General features: G+C 35.8%; 2 protein-coding genes across 2 annotated transcripts in view; both read right to left on the bottom strand.

Annotated features, from left to right (window-relative positions):
• Positions 1-170, bottom strand: part of LOC144967801 (uncharacterized) — a 22,468-nt gene extending 22,298 nt beyond the window's left edge. The window contains exon 1 of the mRNA XM_078905453.1: positions 1-170. This exon is cut by the window's left edge and continues 135 nt beyond it. The gene's annotated coding sequence lies outside the window, so the exon portion shown is untranslated.
• A 5,374-nt stretch (positions 171-5,544) lies between these two features.
• Positions 5,545-22,167, bottom strand: LOC144967800 (CDP-diacylglycerol--inositol 3-phosphatidyltransferase-like). Its single transcript, XM_078905452.1, has 6 exons — positions 22,019-22,167; positions 14,335-14,469; positions 13,168-13,321; positions 12,756-12,837; positions 11,728-11,809; positions 5,545-9,696 (listed from the first exon to the last, which is right to left on the bottom strand). The coding sequence occupies exons 1-6, from the start codon at positions 22,056-22,058 to the stop codon at positions 9,524-9,526; spliced, it is 666 nt and encodes a 221-aa protein (XP_078761578.1). The 5' UTR covers positions 22,059-22,167; the 3' UTR covers positions 5,545-9,523.
• Positions 22,168-22,232: the final 65 nt, after the last annotated feature.

The following is a 22,232-nucleotide window of genomic DNA, read 5'->3' as shown; positions in this document are numbered from 1 at the left end:
CACCCACGTTCACAGCTAGATAGGCTATATAAAACGTCTAAATCCTCTCAGTCTATTTTTGACATAAATTCTAACTTGACTGAACAGTGAACACTGAACACCGAACACCTTTTCTCTTTGAATGGCTTCGTCTCCGTCTCCTAAATGACGACACACATTCCTCGCCTGTGGATTGACAACAGCACCGACGGCATTAACGGTGGCGGCAACAGCAGCAGCAGCAACAAGTAGACCGAACCACTCATGAATAATAGCGACACCCCTCCCCCTTTAACCCCCCCCCCTCCCTCCTCCTCTTAGCTGGCCCCAACAGGTGTGTACAACGATCGTCTCAATTTGCTGGCCACCCCACCCCGTGCAGTGGTTAAAATAATATCAACATTAAGTTAATTTTGTTAATTAATTTATTATTTGATGTACAAGAATTTCAATCCAGATTTCGATATCGGGTGTATTCTTGACTCAAAGATGTATCGATGGCCGTGTCGGTCACTAAAAAGAGCCATGCGACACTGTGTGGCCAGGTGAGTAACTATCTCATGCCTTGTCGTTGTGTCCATGGGAAAAACACTTTTGCACACGTCATCCCTTCACTCGAATGAGATTGCTTATCTGGCTCCATGTGGATTTCGTATAAATCTTGGTACAGATTGGGCGCCTAGGGGTGTTCGTATTTTATTAATTGAACTACCCGGAAATTAAGGAGTGCAGAGCGCGTTTAGCATGATGAAAATGAAAATATGGAGATATGTATTGAAATTATGAATCTTTGGGAAAATATTTGATTCAAATTTATACTTCTTTAATTGAAGTAACTTGATAACTCGGTGCAAATGGGTTGTTACTTCCCCATGAGCATACCATTGTACCAATATGAAACAGTGCTTCTCAAACAAAACAAAACAAAACAAAACAAAAACAAATAAAAAAGAATGAGAATTGCAGATAGATAGACTATGTCATTCTTTTACTTTTAAGAGAGATTCGCGTCACTGAAATGTAAACACATACACTCGTATTGATACTGTGCGTTTAACTAAAAAACTCCCAACATCCACCTTCGGATATCATCTACCAACACACAAAATTATGTGTAACCTTGAACGTATAGTCTGATTAATACAATCTAGAGAGAACCACTCATAAAAATGCCCGGTTAAAAAGCAATAACAAAGAGCTGAGTGACGTGAAGTTTGTTCCTACTATTATTAAAGGAATTGCATAACAACAACAGTACGTGTGTAAAGACAATTTGGGGTTTGTTTTGACTATGGAGACCATAGTTCTATTTATAAGCGAGAAGCAAAGAATAATTATTTATTTTCAGCGACATGACCTTGATTTTTATGAAAACAAACATTAGTCTAAAACTTGTGACAATATTTGAGGAATGTTCATAGCATACAACATAACGATAAAAAGAAAAAAGGGATACGATTTTTTCGACAAACGTCAATAATCAAAGCAAACCCATTTATTTTTTTATTTGTATGCGCAAGTAATAAAATGTGACACTTCATTTACATAAATATAAAATTTATAGAGCGACAATCTTCACCAAACGTGCTCAATGGCACTTTACAAGACATCGATCGATAGAAGAAAATTAAATTATGTTAAATGTTCGAAAAATATTGTAATGACATTGGCGTAAAATCGTAATATTTCCGTCATATCTATCTAATAGAGGAAGGGGTCTGTAAAGAAAAGAAAAAGAGCTGTGGGCAATGTGTACTCGGCAGTGGGGATTGTGGACCCTCGGCTTTTGAACACGTTTCACATTTGCAGTTTTTAAAAAAACAACAACAAAAACTTTGATACATGACTGTACCATTGTCATTGGTGCTTACAAACTGGAGGGCCAGTGATTAGCATGAACTGAAGGTACGGTGGACCAGACCATTTATTAGTCACCGGCTCCACCAATTCAGTGACAAGACAGCCTGTACTGACGGTGGAGCACAGAAGATTTGTGACCCACCCTCTCAAAACGGTATTATGTCGGAATGAACCATATGCTTAAAAGCTGAATTTAAATTATGTTAAACTGGTAAAAATATAACTTGTTTGCATTAGCACCCTAAAATATGGTATCCATTCTCCTCAGTAAAACATACAAACTCAATACAAGTCTGATATTTCTGGCTATAAATTAAATTTTCAACATCTTAACCATCCCGACTTAATACCGTTTTGAGGCGAAGGGTCACATTTTTTATAAGAGTTGTGTTGTTATGAGGCTCAACCATACGGGATTTCTCACCTGGCATAATGTCGTCTGTGACTGACCGTGTGTCTTTTGTCTACAGTGCCAGACCCCGACCCGGACCCTGACAAATTACTTTTTTTTTTTTCATTTTGTCCAGAAAACCGTTAAATCATGTATCAATAGATTAATATCGGCCCTCGCCTATCAACCAAAAAGTCTCGAGGCTGAGACTTATTTAGAGAAGGATCTTTTTTGAATATGTTTGATAAATTTAGGGATCATCTTAATTGATCGATATTTGAAGAGTGGTTTTTCTGGCCCAAAACAAAGAGAAAATTGTATTGTCAATGTAGGGTAGTAGAGACTCTATAAGTCGGATTACACAGATGAGGGCGTTGTGGTGCCTTATCTTGGATTCATTCAGCTGTGGTATCAAGTCATAAAGTGTCACAAGTGTAACTCAAAAAGAGGGGGGGGGGGGGGGGGGATCCATTTCAGTTTCTCAACTTCACCCTCCAGATAATACATCTCAGATTAAAATAAGATGATATAACACCTGCAATCTGTGGATGAGTTTTGGCATTCGGTACAAAATTAATTTAACCAGTTGACTGCTGTACTCTAGAAAGACGTACTTTAAAATTTGACCAGAAAACTCGTCCTTCAAATATCGCTCGATTTGTGTCTTTTCGGAGTACGGCAGTTAACGGGTTAAGCGTTGGTCACCAATGGCTCAGAATAATCTTCATAAGATCTTCATAAGATTAAGATGCATGATTCGGTTTACTTTTTAAAATGCGTTTTGTAGGCGTGAATAGCAAACGGAAAACGTGACATCATAATATTTAAACAGGCAGATGATTGAATAACGAAAACATCATGAGCCAGAAGGAAAATCACGACGAAATGCGAGTTATTATAATCATTATCAGCATCGTCTTCAAATTCGTCATTTTAAAAAAAAGATCTTTTATATAGAGCAATATCCACTAAATGTGCTCAAAGTGCTTTACAAAGGGTCCCTGGCCAACAGCAACATTTAACATGTAAGACGGGGCATGACGCCTGTTTGGCAATTTTACAATTTTTTTCGGACAGAGACAACGCTGTTAACGGCCAAGTACTCATTTTACACCTGAGTACGGTGAGAGAATGTGAGTAAAGAGCCTTTTCCAAGGACTCAACTATGCGCCGAGCGAGGCTCGAACACAGGACCTTCCGATCCGAAAGCGAGTGTCATACCACTAGACCACATAGCCGCATAATATCAGCATGGCCTTTGTCAATCTAGATCAGGATTTTAGGTCTTTGAAAAGTCCACCATCCGTTGCCCATACCCAAGGCCAGTGTCTTGTATTGATAATGTTGATGTGCTGGTGATGTGGTGGTCGTAGTTGTAGAATGATGATGATGATGATGATGTTTGATGATGATGATGATGATGATGATGATGTTTGATGATGATGATGATGATGATTGATGTGGTGTGACGGTGGTTATAGCAGTGGTATGTGAATAGTGTACGAGTGTTAGTACAGAAGGGCGCCTAACAGGCAACTTGTACTGGAAGACATTTACATTTGTTTTTTTATGTCTTGCTGAGGGTAGGAATGAAGCACAGTAAAACAAATTGGTCATGGTAAAACCTCCAAAATGTATTATATAAAAATATAAATGTTCGGATTTATTTATGTCACGACTTAAGAACAAGAAGATATTTACAAGAGGGAAATATCATCTTCAAAGGAAACAAAAGGGACGAGAGGTTGCTTTTGTTTTTAAGGGTTTTTACAGATTTAGATCATATCAGTAAAAAGGAAGAAAAGGGGATAGTTAAAAAGAAATCAAGAATTACTAGTAAAAGCACCCAAGAAAACGTAAGGCGAAAGGGACAAGTACTAGAAGCAAATTCCAAATGCACATCAGTGTACTTAGTTGGAGATCACCTAAAAGTCTCATCCAGACACCAGCACAGGATCCCAACAAGAGGAATACACTCAAATATTTACAACAACAAAAAAAACACACACACACACACACACACACACACACAAAAAGACAAATATATCTTCCAAAATTAACACTATACATTTGACTGTTTCCCTCTCAGCAAAGAACTAAGTAATTCAATTCCAACACAATAACAGAGTATACTCGGAAAACAGATATATAGGGCATAGAAGACACAGAAAGTGTCCTCCTGCCCACCTGGTAGGTCTCAAAATGGGAGATGATAATTGCGACCCTACCTCTCCAGCGAGTACATCAGGCTCAACCAAATAAAAACCTTGGTTTTATTTTAGAATGAGAAAGGAACTAAACAAATCAAGGGATAACAAACAACAAAGGTGGACCTACATGGACACCCTTCCCGCTCCCTCTGCACTTGTCTTGAGTGCTAACAATCCGCCGCCATGTAATACCTAAATATCTTATAAAGTTTAGTTTAGAAGTTAACCAGCGCTTTAAAAAAAACGTGTTATTTCAGTGCCGAAGTATAGGAAATTTTTAGGCAACACAAAAGGAGAAAGATTTAAAAATTAGTGCTTCCAGTAAAGTAGTCCTTCAGAGCCACAAGGCCCATAGAGCTGGACTTTAACCTGGTTCTTATTGCGTGAAACGGACAATAACATTTGCATGCTGCCTATGATGCTAGTCTATCTCAAAGTACTTTCCACCAGATCTAAACAGACACAGCTACCCAATCGCTGCTGGGTGGACAGAAAAAATCTCGACTGCATCCGGGATCGATCTCGGTTCCTTTGTGAAGCAAGTGCTCTACCGAGTTATAATAATAATAATAATAATAATAGATCTTTATTGTCCACAAATATGGACCCCCTGCGCTTCCACTTCAAGTACAGATGCAATATAACAGTATGCCCAGCTCAAGGCAATCCAAAAGTCTATACAGATGCCTGTATAATATCCTCTCTCAAATGGAAACGTTCAGGTGACTTCTAATACAGTCCAAGCCAGTATTCCTTGGGAAAGGATTTTTTTTTTTTCTATATAAAAAGTTATACCCTTTCCAACTTTTGGCGCTTAATTGGGACGATTTGTCGGGAACCGAGCCGTCCCAATTAACCGTCTTGGACTGTATATATAGTGAAATCTACTTGAACTGATACATACCCAAAAGACAGTCATTCAGAAAAATGATTTATAAGGGGAAAAAAAAACACACAATAACATTCTCATCCGACTGACTCCCTTGTGGAGAATGTCTCCAGCCAAGGTTTTGGCAAGCCAGGTGGTCTAACTTTAGGGACAATGAAAAAAAAATCCACAAATGACCCTTCCTGCAAGCCTTAGTAAGAAGAATTGAACAACGATTCGTTTCTGAACACTTTTATTACAACAATAAGTAACCATCGTGTAATTGAGAAGTGAGAAGTAAATCTATCATTTCTATCATTATTCAATAAGTAACAAAATCAAATCAATTATGAAGGATTTATTCGTGAAATTTGATATTAATCTGAATCGGGTGTCATAGTGGGAATGACTACAGTATATTAGTACAATATTAATAATAATGATGATAATGGCAAAGGTAATAATGACAGGTGGCATTTAAAATGAGTAGCACCTCTGATAATAGTAATGATAAGAAGAAAAAGAAGAGAAAAAAAAAGAAGGAAAGGAAGAAGTGGAATAATAATAATAATAATAATAATAATAATAATAATAATAATAATAATAATAATAATAATAATATCGATTTTTATTTTTAGGGTTTTACGGCGCTTGCAACTAACATTAAGGTCATATCAGCGCCAGTAAAAAGGAAGAAAATGGGATAGTAAAAAGTTCTAGAATTACAATTAAAGCACCAAAGAAAAGGTAAGACAAAGGGGAATTGGTTCAATTAAGAAACAGATATAGACTCCAAGAGCACATCATCAAAGTACTTAATTTGAGATCACCTATAAGTCTCGTCCAGACACAAGCAGAGGTCCCCACTAAGAGGAATGCACTCAAATATTTACAAATATGTTAAAAATAAAAAAAATAACAATGCATAAGAGAGATGATTTACAAGGAAAAAAATATCATCTCCAAAAACTATAACAATACATTCGACTGTTTTCCTCCCAGCCAAGGACTCCGGCCAGGGTCAGGACAAAACTAAGTAATCTAACTCCAAGACAACGGCAGGAAACAATTGGAAAACGGGTATAGCGGTATAGAAGACACAGCATGTACCTCCCTGCCCACTATTAGAGGTCAGGATCCCCACCCATAATAATAATAATAATAATAATAATAATAATAATAATAATAATAATAATAATAATAATAATAATAATTAATAATAATAATAATAATAATAATAATAATAATATATAATAGTAATAATTTTAAAAATTCAAATTCAAAAGTTTATTTTTAGGCAATTGCCAATGTATTTAATACATGAGTATAATATTTCCAATCAACAAATCAAGTAAGTAAAATCAATAATGAACCAAAGCAAACAATAATAAGAAGAAGAAGAATAACAATAACAATAATAATAATAACAATGTAAAATCATCTAAAGATTTAATTAATAGATTCATTATTGAATAAGTTGAATTATAAATTAATAATTAACTAAAATCGTGAGACAAAAAAAAAAAAATTTTAAAAAGTCCTTGGTACAACTCAAATAATTCACATTTCACGAATCATCATAAAAAACGACATGACGATAATGATTTTTTACACTGTACTATGAACTTTGTTTACATAAGATTTATATAATCATGAAATATTCTTACAGCAAGAGTAATATTACTGCTACTACTACTACCACTACTTCTACCACACCACCCCTACTACCACAACCACCACCACCACTACTACTACTACCACTACTACTGCTACTAATGCTACTACTACTACTACCACTACTACAACCACCACTTATAATAATACTAATAATAACAATAACAACAACGATAATAATTATTATTATCAATATTATTACTATTACTATTATTACCATCATCACCACCATTATTACTGTCATTATCACAATAAAAATAGTAATAATAATAATGAACAGTGAGAGTGAAAATCAACATCAACAGACAATAATAATGATGGCAACAACAACGGTTGTGACTATGACCTTCATTAATTACCAATCATATATCTAATGTCACATGATACTCATACATTACTAGTAGCGAAAAATAAGAATTATACATACACATTAATATAATATATTTATCATATGTGTGTCAATCTCAAGACATGCGCAATTATAATGACTAACAAACACATACATATCCCTATTGATACCCATTCACCTACACACATATCCACCTACCCACACAAATACACATACGCACGTGAGCATGTGCACATATACACACACACACACACACAAACTGATCTATGAAAACACTTGTACAAACAAACGGTGAGCGAAGCAAAAAAAATTTAATTAATTAATTAATTCAAAGGATTCAATCACGGCTGATAGACGATATATCCAAACAATATATGTCATAATCTTATTCAATGATGCATACAAAAATAAATAGGTAAATAAATAAATTTTAAAAAACAAATAGATATAAGACTAAATGTTTTTGAATTCTCCAATGATACCAGGTGCCTAACTAAAATATTTTTCATATTCGATCAAAATTTTGGACAAAAAATTCCAAATCTTCTCAATTCAGTCCCTGTGGAGTTATTTTTAAATTGTATAAACTTGTACATATTAGGTTTTTCAATTAAATATTGAGGTAGATATTTTTCTCTGAAATAATTATACCGTTTGCATTCACTTATTATGTGATACTCATCTTCAATTATGTTACAATTTAGACAAAGCCTAGAAGGAAAATCATTTTTTGGTCTCTGCCATCTCCCCCTTTCGCACATAAAATTATGAGAACCCAATCTAATTTTTGTAATGGCGAATCGAATTACCTTTTCTTTAATCTTGAATATGTAGCGTACAGATTTTTCATTGTCCAAATGTTTATAGAGTCTATGATCGCTAGTGGATCTTATTTCCTCTTTACATTTTTGTAAAACAATATTGTTTAGGTATTGACTGAAAGTATGCAAAAATATGTTCTCATTTTCAACGTATTTATTAACCCAAACATACCCAAAACCATATTTACACAACATTCCTCTAAGCAAAGTTACCCAGTTAGTACAAGAGCGTTGCTCTGTAGCCTATGTTAATAATTTATTATAAATTATCTTGACTGGATTGTTTTCTTGTAGTTTAAAAATTTTAAACCAGTATTTAATTACTCTTATTAATCTCTGATTGATTAATGGAAATACTTTAAATTCATTGATATATGAAAACTGGCGGTGTAGATTTCATTTCGTCCAGTATGGATTTTAAGAAACCTAAATGCATTTGTTCCATTTTTACTGCTTCACAATAGCCCCATATTTTACAGGAATAATTAAGTATTGGTGATATTAAAGTATCAAACAGATAGAGTTGGGTGGAAGGAGATAATTCCTGATCTTGGTGGAGCAGAGATTTTAAGTTAAACATTGCTCTACGACCTAAGTCTACAAGGTTCTGTATTCCTTGTGTAAATCTTCCACTACTATCAAACATAATAATAATAATAATAATAATAATAATAACAGAACTTTTACAACGATTAAATAATATGGCGGTTTCACATCCATTAAAAAATATATTCAAAGCGACTATCACAAAAAACAAAGTTACTTAAAATAAATTATGAATCAATCACTTCTATCAAAATAAATTTATAAATCACGGTTGGTCAAACACAAGAGTGCAATACAAACAGGAAGCTACATTAATTGATATCTGTATGTATTTCTTTTTAACCTTAGTACCAAATGAAATCATTAAAATGGTAAGAATAAGAAAATCAACTGGTGAAATGAGAAGCGTGCAAGAAACATTTTTTGAGAAAAAGAAATGTCAACTATTTATAGCTCCTTACTTATGAGTAATCATTTTATTTGTTTTATTTCATTTTGAGTGTGAGTATGGGTGTGTGTGTAAGTGTGTTTGTATATGTCAAGAATGCAAACTTAATTCGTGTTTGCATTTCATAAAAAATGGAGTGAGTATTTTTCATGCATCTAAATTTTTCTTTTAATAGACCGATGGATGGACGGATAGACCGATAGACAGACATATTGATAGATAAATTGCTATTGTAAAGCGCTTTTAGCATGTTTAGTGGATATTGCACTATATTTTTAAAAATCTCAAAAACTCAAGCTCAAGATTTGAATTCAGTCAAAAAGATGTAATGTCGGGATTGAGAAATGCCTAACACTAACACAATCAGTAACGGCTAATTATTTGGTCTTTGCCGTCAATTTGGCTGCTGCAGCCCTTTCCTCCCTGTCAACAATGACAAAATTCTCACAGGCTGCCAATAACTGAATGACACTGATGAACTGCTTCAGAAGTGAAAGAGGACAGCACACAATTGCTGCCAGCTTGAAAAACCCAACACCAATGACAGGAACTATGGGAATAAAGGAGAAATAAAACAAAAATTATGGTTCAACAAGAGTTTCATAACATTTCCACTAGACACAATATATAAAATATTATTATATAAAATATTATTTTGGCCACATTGGTGAGTTTTATTTTGATAAAACTTTTAAATCGAATTTGCCCTCATACTATATATTGAGGGCGTCCCACTCTAGCCATGTAAGCGCGAGAGAGGTGATTGTGATATAAAAAATTTTAAGAGCAGCTTCTGCAATAACACTTGTCATTGTGTGCTTAGATCACATGACTATTCCCACCAAATAACGGGATTGTGGTTCTCTCTGTTAGTCACAAGGGTAAGGGAGAGTTTTTGACTTAAATATAAATTTAAAATTTTACACAACACGACACTTGCATTGGTTGGAGTCGGAAGTCATCAGTACAAACATCTATTTTTTCTGAACATCATTCATTTCCCCAAAAACTTAGTTGTTTTTCTCTTCATGTCCTTGATTTCATTTAGAATTTTGTCATTTATCACTCTGGTAGATGTTATGCTTTGATTTTTTTTAATTAAAAAAAATAATGTTAAGGCCTTGACATTAATCTCTGACATAATTTTTTTTTTTTAAATTGAGCTTTTATATAGCGCAATATCCAATAAATGTGCTCAAAGCGCTTTACAATGGGTCCCTGGCCAACAGCAACATTTAACATGTAGGACAATACATGACGCCTGTTAGATGATGTTACAATTTTTGGTGACAGAGACAACACTGTTAACGGCCAGGTACTCATTTTTACAGAGAGAGAATATGAGTAAAGAGCCTTCTCCAAGGACTCAACTATGTGCCGAGCGAGGCTCGAACCCAGGACCTTCCGATCCGAAAGCGAGTTTCATACCGCTAGACCACATAGCCGCACAAAAAGTACCAAAGTGGTTGACCATTAGATAGATTACATTATTAGTGTAAAACTTGTTATCAATTGATGTGAAACCATTGTGAATGAAGTGACCAGCTGTTTGCTAAGTCTTGGGTGGCAAATCAATGTTTTCAGTGCAATGCCAGATAACTTTGAATACAAACTGTGCAATGTGATGAGCCACAAATGTGAAGGACTAGATTGATATTGTAATCAATTTATATCAAACAAAACTGCCAATTTTATTAAATAAAATCAGTAAATTTAGTAAATCAGTTGCCCTGATTAAAAGATTATAAAAATCTTATTTCTACAGTGCCACCATGTTAAAAACACTTCATAAACCCTATTTATTCCTTCAGAACGTGAAAGATAAATAATGTTCCATTCAAACAGAACTTGTCAGTTTTAATGTGCTGTTATCATATCAACAATAATATATTATGTGAACTCTCGAGTTCACCCTCATTAAAAATCGAACAGATTTGTTCGACTTTTCATGCATATGAACTCGAGAGAGTTAATGTCAAAAGCCACTCCAGCTTTCTGATGTTCATTAATGATTTAGAAAACAAAACTTCACCACTCACTTAATTTAATCATTTGCTGATCACAGTCTCTGATTTAGAATTATTGAAACCATAATGACACGTACCTTTCCACTATGCATCACAAACTCATATAAAAACAGTTTCACACATGAAACAACCTCCCCCTAGAAATCAAAGACATCGACCCCAGTGACAATCTCAGCATGACATTGCAAATTTATTCACCAGAAAAGCATACGAAGAGATTTGAATCAAATTTATATAAATAACTGTAGTAAAGGGCAGAATGTCTTTGGCATATTACGACTTTAGACTTGAGTTGAGTGAAGATTATGTGCATCAAATGCCTAAAAGTTCTGAAATCATTGTCAATCATTTGGTCACTGACCACACATTCAGCTTCACTTGACTTTTCGTTACAATATGAGACAAAGTACCAATTGACCATCAATGCCTAATGTCAAATTCTAAATCATTACGTATGTTAGAATGTTAAAACCAAATTTTTAAAAAAAAAGAAGAAAAAAAATAAATAAATAAAAATTAAAATTAAAATAAACAATTCATAGGCAACCACTTACTGATTGGTCCAGGAGTGAAATAACACAGATAAACAGCACAGAAGAAAGCCTCATTGCAGAGACACATCAGGAAGAGAACGACCTAAACAAATGAAAAAAAAAAAAAAATATATATATACATATAAAGATTGTAATAAAAAAATAATTTTTAAAAAACACAAACATAGCGCTGATCAGGGAATCAGATGATATGATAAATAAATGAGAAGAAAAAAAAAAACAACATGTCACTTTACTTTAATAAACATTTTGATCAACGAGGTCTGTAATCATCATGCAATCTTCATAAGTGGTGTGGCTTTTTTCAAGGTTGCAAAGGCAATTTAAAAGAAAAAAGAAAAAAATTCCAAATTGATCTCACTTAGAGTTTAAAACCTCATTTTTGCCTTTAGTCACTCGGGGCCTATCTATTAATTGCATGAGCGGGACCTAAATGTATCACATAGGGCAAAAGTAATTATCTATTTAAGGAGCCATCTTAGGGCAGTATTTTATTTGGCAAGTATAATTCATGAAAATGTGTAACATGAAACATGGAGAGGATAATCAATGTGTAGAAAATATAACACGTATTTTCTTATGACAAATAATTTCCATAAAAAATAGGTTCCAATGGGTGTAAAAGAGCAATTGCTTTGTTTTAAAAATCTTATCAGAGCTCATTCCAGTGTCCATTATATATTGATTTTTTTTCCATTTTTAAAAATCAATTCAATTCATATCAGTCAAATCACTATTGATTACAATGTATTGTATCACCTGCACTCGCCCACCTAATAAATAAACTGCTGTTGCCCTGGGTGGTCATAGAGAAGCCAGGAGTAATGGGGTAAAAGGAAATTGGTCGTAAGTGATAGAATCAATGGAGTGGCTAAGTGCATAATCAATGAATGAAACTATAAGTTTGATAAAAAGCAAGGGATACTTTCCTTCATATTCTACTCAATAGGTACATTTTTTTGTTTGTTTGGTCATTAAATAAAAAATCAAAACAAATATCAAGTGATGAAAGTTTTGTTTAACATTACCCTGTTGCTGTAATAGTGTCGCAATATGGGATTGGCTGATAGGTCAATCTTCTTGTGGCTGTCACTTCCTTTCAGAGCACTCCTGAAAACATTGGTATGACGAGAATGAATATTTTAACCAAATATGGATAAAAACTTCTCATCTAACCACTTTCCCATGACTTATCCCAGAAACACTTATAAAATAGCAGTAAGTAAGTTCCATCAATCAAAAAAAATTAATTAGCAAGTCAAATCGTAACAGTTAAGATTTTTATTGTGGCAGTTGGCCACTATGCCCATAAACTAGCCTCATCTTTATCAACGAAAATAACATGACATGAAAAAATCGAATTAAAATTTCTGAGAAACTCCAAAAATCTTGGAATTCCGAGGAAGATTCAAAAAATGAAAAATTGCTTTTTTTAAATACCCTTGTAGATGCATCCAGTGACTAAAAATATCCAGAGCCATGGAGACTTGGAAGAAAAACATGTAGGAAGGATAAAGATGACACAAGGTTGCACAAAGACACATTGTGGTGATACGGTCTGTCAACTGGTCCATCATGGCACCAAACCGACTACCTGTTCCATAGAAAGAAAGAAATCAGTCAAGATATTACTCCTATTATAAAATTTAGCATATAACCTTTATGGTCATACACATGAACAACAAAGTTAAATTGATGAAAAAAATTAGATGCTTTCAAGGTAATGGATTTTACAGGGGGTCTAAAGAGGGTAGAATTTAAAGAGGATGGGCATTTGTTCTTGTTCCCATATGAGGTTGATTTTTGTCCTTATGGATAGAATCATAATGTGTGATTAAGGCATCTTATGGTTAAATCTATGTCAATATACAAATTCTTTAATTACAACAAAACAATAAATAAATCCAACAAAACCATTACAATGCTGGATTTTGGTGGTCTGTCGTTTTATCTGTCTTGTACTGTATTATCATACTTCTACTACTATTGCTGATAATAATAATAATAAATATAATAATAATAATAATAATAATAATAATAATAATAATAATAATAATAATAATAATAATAATAATAATAATAATATAAATAATAATAATAATAATAATAATAATAATATAATAATAATAATAATAATAATAATAATAATAATAATAATAATAATAATGATAATAATAATAATAATAATAATAATAAAATAATAATAATAATAATAATAATAATAATAATAATAATAAATAATAATAATAATAATAATAAAAATTTAGATATTAGTATACTTAATATGGAGGATGATTGTGATTAAGAAGACAAGAAGCTACTTAATTATTTGTCAACAATTCAAAACACATCAATTTAACTCTTACAATAATTAGTCCTTCAGAGCTGGAGTTTATCCCGATTTTTTTAGCGTGAAATGGACTATAGCAATTGCTTACTATCCTTTAGATAGGATGCTAGTCTATTGCAAAATACTTTCCACCAGTTCTGACAGAACCAACTATATATTCACTGCTGGGTTGACTGGAGGGGTCAAGAAAAATCTTGACTTCACCCAGGATCGATCTTGGTCCCTTTGCATGTGAAGTGAGTACTCTACCAACTTACCTTGGTTTAGCATTCGTGCAAAGTGTCCATCAAAAGCATCCAAAAGGCCACTAATAATGTAACACACACTGGCTTTGACAGGATCAGTTGGCATGAAGTAGAAAGAAATGAAAGCAAGCACAAGTCGACCATAATCTGAAATAAAAATATAGTTGTCTTTTTACTTGTTTGTTCGGGGTATTTTTTTTTTTTTTAAATTTTCTTTTAGAATAAGAAAGTAAGAGAGCAGATATGTATGGTACAGAGCAAAATTATCACTCTCTTTCTTTCATCCACTCACAGGGCTGTCAGAGTGAACTTTTCATGAAATTCACACTATAAAAATGGAAATACGACATATAGGGTGTGAAGACTGGTAATTAAGCGGAGGAGGGGGGGGGGCAGTGATAAAGTGATGATACAGACTTCTCTTTGCTGGACAGTCTACTGTTTCATGTAAAATTTAAAAGGATGTCATTGAATGATAGCAAGGTTTCCACAATTTTAGCAGAAAAAATTCCAGTCCATTATCGTGACCAGTAAACTCCACGAAAGGAGGAGATATCACCAAATTTTAAAAAGGATTTCAGATGTCTTATAAATAGTGAAGTGCGTAGCTGATGTGGTGAAAGAGTTATGATGATGATGCAGATGTGATGGTTTCAGTAGTTGTGGTAGCAATGATGATGCAGTGGTGGTGGTGATGATGATGTGGAGGTGTTTGCAGTAGTGGTGGTTGCAGTAATGGTGGTAGTGATGATGATGGTGATGCTGTAGTGGTGGTGGTAGTGAAGTGAATATGATGTGGTGGTGGTTGAAGTAGTGGTGGTAGTAGTGATGATGATGATGATGTGGTGGCTGTAATAGTGGGGGTGGCGATGATGCTGATGAAGATGTGGTGGTGGTTGTCGAAGTGGTTGGAGTGATAATGATGACGAGGTGATGATAATGATGTGGTTGTGGTGGTTGTAGTAGTGGTGGCAGCGATGATGATGATGTGGTGATGGTGATGAGGTGGTGGTGGTGGTTGCAGTAGTGGTGACAGTGATAATGACTATGTGATTGTTGTTGCAGTAGTGGTGACAGTAATAATGATGTTGTTGATGGTGATGAAGATGAAGATAAGAAAAGGCAGTGAAAAGAAAAAAAAAATAAGGTGCATTTGCACTTGCACACTGATTCCCCCAACATTGCACTTCGTTGCTTTTCTACTTCCCCTACTCTTTCCCCTTCCTCTATCCATTTTCTGGCTGCTTCGTCTTTGATCATGTAGGCTATCTCCAAAGAGACCCTGACTCAGTTGTCGCTCCCCTCCTTTTGACCACTAGACAGCAGTTCGTTGGCTGCCATTCCTCTTACCTCCTTTGACTTTGACCACACGTCAGCCTTTCGTCATCTACCATTCCTCCCCATCCCCTTCTCTGTTCATCATTTTTCCTCCCCACCCCATTACATTGTTCTATTACATAGCAGAATGCAGCCTGTAATAATAATAATAATAATAATAATAATAATAATAATAATAATAATAATAATAATAATAATACTTGCTACACTTCTATCAGTATCAGTATCAGTAGACGAAAATCTCAGATAAAAGTTTTTACTGTTTTTTTTTAAATCTCAAAATACAAAACTGGGACTGTCCTGACAAAATAGGGACGGTTGGCAATAATTCACACCCCCACGCATATGAGCCATTCAAATAAAGAGTTGCAATCGACGTGCCCTTATTTGCAGGTCAAAAACCCAATTCCTTCTGGGCTCATAGTTATGGAAATCTAAAAAAAAAAAATGACGCAAAATATATCAAAATAGACCTGCATATATGTACATGTCGGTTGTAATCCACAAATTAATCCACGCATCCAACACAGATTATGAAATGGTAACTAAATGAAACCAGAAAAGACACTCAAAGGCTCAGTTAAAACCTAAATTTTGATATTCATTAATCATAGAAGTTAATGCAGAGACGCCAACTTTAAATTTCGCTCACAGGAGTTTCAGCCACCACTCGTAGGAATTTCAATGCCGAATTCCGTGCACACAAAAAAAAAAGGAATTGGAATGGTATTTGGCATTGTGTTTACATGTTGTATAGTTCTAAATAGATAACTGATTAGAATTACAGTGTATATTATGATACATAAACACATTGCAAATTACAATCCCAAAGTGTCCTTATTTCAAATGAAGTAAAGCGCCAAAACCTAATGGTAGAGATTGTAGTACTGGTGGTAGTGAGGATGATGTGGTGGTGATGGTGGTTGTAGTACAAATCGTAGTGATGATGATGTGGTAGTGGTGGTTTTAGTATTATTCATGGTAGTGATGATAATGTGGTGGTGGTGGTTGTAGTAGTACTGGTCGTGATGATGATGTGGCACTGGTGGTTGTAGTAGTAGTGATGATGATATTGTAGTGGTTGTTGTTGTAGTAGTAGTAGTAGTAGTAGTAGTAGTAGTAGTAGTAGTAGTAGTAGTAGTAGTAGTGATGATGATGATGTGGTGGTGGTGGTTGTAGTAGTAGTAGTGGTGGTAGTGATGAATGAGGTGATGGTGGTACTTGTAGTAGTGGTAGTGATGATGCGGTGGTGATGGTGGTTATAGTAGTGGTGGTAGTGATGATGATGTGGTGGTGGTTGTAGTAGTGGTGGTAGTGATGATGATGTGGTGGTGGTTGTAGTAGTATTAGTGGTAGTGATGATGATGGTGGTGGTGGTTGTAGTAGTAGTGGTAATGATGATGTGGTGGTGGTATTGTAGTAGTAGCGGTAATGATGATGTGGTTGAGGTGGTTGTAGTAGTAGTGGTAGTGATGACGTGGTGGTGGTGGTTGTAGTAGTAATGGTAATGACGATGTGGTGGTGATGGTTCTAGTAGTAGTGGTAATGATGACCCAGGGTGAAAAAGGCAATGATGATGATGATAAGGATGGTGATGTGGTGGTAAGGATGGTGATGTGGTGGTAAGGATGGTGATGTGGTGCTTGTTGTAGTAGTGGTGGTAGGGATGTGGTGGTTGTAGGGATGATGATGTGGTGGTTGTAGTAGTGGTGGTAAGGATGGTGATGTGGTGGATGTAGTAGTAGTAGTTGTAGTAGTAGTAGTAATAGTGATAGTGATGATGTGTGGTCATGGTAGTAGTAGTGGTATTAATGATGTGGAGATGGAGGTTGTGGTGTAGTGGTAGTAATGATATGGTCGTGGTGATGATAGTAGTAGTAGTAGTAGTAGTAGTAGTAGTAGTAGTAGTAGTAGTAGTAGTAGTAGTAGTAGTAGTAGTAGTAGTAGTAGTAGGAGTAGTAGTATAGTAGTAGTAGTAGTAGTAGTAGTAGTATAGTAGTAGTAGTTGTTGTAGTAGTAGTAGTAGTAGTAGTAGTAGTAGTAGTAGTAGTAGTAGTAGTAGTAGTAGTAGTAGTAGTAGTAGTAGTAGTAGTAGTAGTAGTAGTAGTAAAAGTAGTAGTAGTAGCAGTAGTAGAAGTAATAGTAAAACCAGTAGTAGAAGCAGTAATAGTAGTAGTATTTGTGATGTTGATCTGGTAGTAGTGGTTGTAGTAGTAATGGTAGTGTGGTAATGTTGGCGGTGGTTCTAGTAGTAGTGGCAATGATAATGATGTGGTGGCAGTAGTTGTAGTGGTGGTTGTGATGATGATGTGACGGCAGTGGCTGTTGTCATGCAGGTAATGATGATGCTATGGTGATGGTAGTGGTGGTAATAATGTTGATATGATGGTGGTGGCGGTTGTATTGGTAATAGTAGTGATGATGATGTGGTGGTTGTAGTAGTAGTTGTAGTTGCAGTAATAATGATGTGGTGGAGGTTGTAGTAGAAGTGACGATGATGTTCATGTGGGTGTTGTTGTAGTGGTCGTGATGGTGATGGATGTGTTGGTTGTAGTTGGTAGTGAGGATGATTTGGTGTTTGTGGATGTAGTAGCATGGGTAGTGATGGTGATATGATGGTGGCGGTTGTAGTAGAAATAGTGGTAGTGATGAAGTGTGGTGATGGTGGTTGCAGTACTTGTGATGACGATGCGATGGTGGTTGTATTTATAAAGGTAGTGTTGATGATGTGGTGATGGCAATTGCTGTAGTAGAGGCAGTGATGATGATGTGTGGGTGGTGGTTGTAGTAGTTGTGGTGTATTGATTATGAGGTGGTGGTGGTGATGGTAAAAGTGTTAGTGAAGATGATGTGATGGTGGTAGTTGTAACAGTATTGGTTGCGATGATGTGGTGGTGGTGGTGGTGGTGGTTGTAGCAGTGGTGTGTGTGAGTATGATGAAAATATATCATAATATATGGTGGTGGCTGCACTTGTCTTAGTAGTGGTGGTGGTAGTGGTATTGTTGGAGATGGTCTGGTGGTGGTTGTAATAGTGGTGTTAGTGCTAGCAATAATGATGATGTGGTAGTGGTGGTGGTAGTTGTGGTAGTGGTAATAATGTGGTGGTAGTGATAAATAATGTGGTGAAGGTGGTGGTAGGATGAGTGATGATGATGCGATTGTGGTGCTAAAATAATGATGATGATAAATATATAATAGAGCTAGATAGTAGATAGGCCGTGCCGTAGGAATAGAGGTGGTTGTTGGCCAGACCAAAATATTTGGGGGGGGCATTTGAAAAACCGACAAGGCGTCAACTGGCTTGACAAAAAGCCGGCCTGTCGGTTTATGCCAGCGATTTAGCATCCAAACCCATGCCATGAGAAATGAGTCGTCATGAGATCTACTTCTCTACCACTACTAGAGAGGTGGGCCTTTGGCCTACCAACCTCCGCTGGACGTACAACTCGCCTTGAGCATGCATTCACGTAAAATATAAAGATTTTTTTTTAAAACCTACCTCTGTTTCAAAAACTAGCATCTTTCAGCTTTCTAAGAAACATTTTGATTTTTCAGAACTTTAGTTCGTTAAAAAAATACCGGCCAATCTGACCCGTTGAGTCGAATGAAAACGAAATTTTGTTGTTTACACGGTTCAAAGGAAATGCCGTAAATAAGCTTTCATGGACTTCCTGTGTTGTTTTTATAGTGTCACGTGACCGTTTTGAGAAATTTGTCGTCTGCTACAAATAATTAGACCGGTAGGGGGTAGACATTTTCGTTGGAGCAGAGAAAAAGTGAGTATTATTTCTTGGACTTGTAGAGAGGCCTAGAGTCCACCAGCAGTCAAGTTGATTGAATAAAAGAAATAAAGGCATTTTTTATCCGCCGCCACCACCACCGTGAGGGGGTTGCATGATGAAGAAAGGGAGACGTGTGGCTTGGTGACGTAGAGCTTGTCAACGATGCTGGCAGATGTTCTTAACCCCTTAACAGCGAAGCAAATTTTTTGCTTTCAGATAATAGTTTGCTTTTATCTTTATTATTGTTAACGGAGAATACAGCTTTTCCACCAAGAGAGCAGTCAGACTATCGCAACTCGGACTTCAATTGTCTATAATCGTTTTGCCGTTACTTGTCTTTTGATGAAAGAGGATTTGGTGTTAGGTCAAAGATCGAATTTGGCCGCTAAAGGTTGCAATGCTACTGGGTTTGCTCTTCCCCCCCCCCCCCCCCTCCTCCTTTTTTTCTTCTTTTTTTTCAACTTAGTATTGTTGATTGCTATTTCCTTTTTTTATGATTAGCAAGTGCCGTAGGAGTCTCACAGGATGCAGGAGTACTGCAATTAACCCTTTGCCAGTGACATTGATTTTTTTGTTTTCAAATAATATTCGTCATTTATATTATTTTTTAACGCAGAAAAAAAAAAACGTTTCCACCATAAGAGCAGTAAGAATATTGGTAAAAAGCGCTTTGAGCACGTTGGGTGGATATTGCCCTATATAAAAGCTCAAGTTTTTAAATTGTAATTTGTTTTTTGTCTTTTGATGGAAACGGTATTTTTTTATTTTTGGTCCAAGTAAGATTGATATTCGCCTTTAAAAGGTTAAGTTGTTTTGTTTTTTCAGGGTTTTTTTGTTTTGTTTTTCAAATGCGGATACGCTGCTTCTTCTTTTTTTTTCCTCAACTGGCAAGCTAGCGATGTACTTACCCGCATGGCTTGCACACACAAAAGGATACATCTAGGTCACAAAACCTTACATCCAGGTCACAAAATCAGACAACTAGGTCACACCTCAAGACATCTCTGTTTCGTTTGTTCCAAGATAGCAAAACAAACCAGACGTCTTGGATTCGAAAGAGCTTTCCATAAAATATTTGGTATTTGCAAGACCCCCAGAAACCAATTCCCTATACAGCTCTTGTGCACGGTTACTTATGACCTTGATTTCTTTCGTACCCACCCCCAAAATCCCACTTATTGTGTGTTATAGGCAGAACATAATAAATAGCTGGGCTGCCACGTGCGTGACTAAATTGGCCAAAGAGAGAATCTATACTTTGGCATTAGACACCAATTACCTGATGTCTTGGTTTTTAATCCTAGCCGAGTGAGAGAGAAAAAACAAAACAATCATACATGTATCTGCAAACAGCAGAACGTTTTCATTTTACATTGAGATGGGAAGGGATAACACTATGATAGGACAGAAAGAAAGAAAGAAAGAGAGAGAGAGAGAGAGAGAGAGAGTGAGAGAGAGAGAGAGAGAGAGAGAGAGAGAGAGAGAGAGAGAGAGAGAGAGAGAGAGAGAGAGAGAGAGAGATGGGCGGGGGATGGGGGGATAGTAAGGGGGAATGGGAAAAGATGAAAGAAACAATGGGTTGCCTGATGACGTAGATCAAAGGATTGTTACAGCGGTGTTCACGGAGCGTACTTCGTAAAATTTTAACCTTTTACAGTGACACTGATTTTTTTCTCCAGATTGCTTATGCAGAATAAATCGTTTCCACCAAGAGAGTAGTAGTAAGAGTATATTTCGACTCGGGCTTCAATTAAACTATAAATCGCAAAGCTTGTCTTTTAATGATAACATTAAGACTAAGAACTGGAGTTTGGGGAGTGTAAGATGGAATCTCGCCATTAATGGTTAAAATTGTTTTGATTAAACAAAACAACTCACACACACACACACACACGAGCGCGCGCGGTCACGACAGCGAGGACCATCACTGACAGAATGTTGCAACGGTAAACCGGTTTACGTGTACATAGATCCTGAGGCTAGATGCCCCGTTACCGTGTACATAGGCACTCCCAAAAAAAAAGGAAGAAAGAAAGAGACATACACACACATACTCACACACACACACACACACCACACACACACAGTCTCGCATCCTCTACGAACTAATTTTGCGCACCAATTTTTACTGCACTTATGCACCAAATTGCATACCTATCTAGGGACACTTTTTTCCGTATCTTTTTCTCAATAAACTTTTTAAAAAACCTTTGTTTTGCGCGGCAGGCGGCAGGCACTAGGGGGCACCAACCATTGAATCAGACGAAAAACACACACGATTTAGCGAGGAATGAATCATGAAAATATTTAGGATATAATTTCAAACACAACTTTTGATATTCATCAAGGATTGTCTAGTACCGAATGTTTTTTGATAGAAAACAAATGTATCTTCAAATCTAAACTGCTTTTGACGGTAAGCGGTAAGTTTTTTATTTATTTTTCTGTCCAAACGAATGATTTGTCCTGGTATAGAAGCTAAGTATTGGTAACACCGGCGCAGCTCTCTACTTCTACAACAACCAGCGCATTTTAGGTGTGATTATAGCGTGAACAAAAATAGCTTAAAATTACCTATGATGTTTGGTACGAATAAGTAGATATTCTCAGCCATTTCAATAAAGTATCCTTCAAGGGACGTATAAAAATCTAAAGTTGCTTTATATAAAGGATGTGTCGTCGCTGACGGACAATCAACATAAACACAGGGGCACGGAAGTTGATTTTTCTGAAATTTTGACCCGGAAGAAATCGTACCGGGAGATCGATCAGTGATCTCGCGCTACTC

This window comes from Berghia stephanieae, chromosome 3 (assembly GCF_034508935.2).
Source record: "Berghia stephanieae isolate SIO BIC M18660-M18661 chromosome 3, UCSD_Bste_1.3, whole genome shotgun sequence".
Lineage (NCBI taxonomy): Eukaryota > Metazoa > Mollusca > Gastropoda > Nudibranchia > Aeolidiidae > Berghia > Berghia stephanieae.
This window is presented reverse-complemented; position numbering and strand designations above follow the sequence as displayed.

Bases quoted from the DNA above. Each gene is read 5' to 3' on its own strand.
- LOC144967800 (XM_078905452.1), bottom strand. From the start codon at position 22,058: ATGGCTGAGAATATCTACTTATTCGTACCAAACATCATAG. The intron at 12,838-13,167 runs GTATTTAAAAAA...CAATGTTTTCAG, and splicing joins CACTGGATGCATCTACAAGG to GAGTGCTCTGAAAGGAAGTG. The intron at 11,810-12,755 runs GTAATGTTAAAC...TCATTTGTTTAG, and splicing joins GACACTATTACAGCAACAGG to GTCGTTCTCTTCCTGATGTG.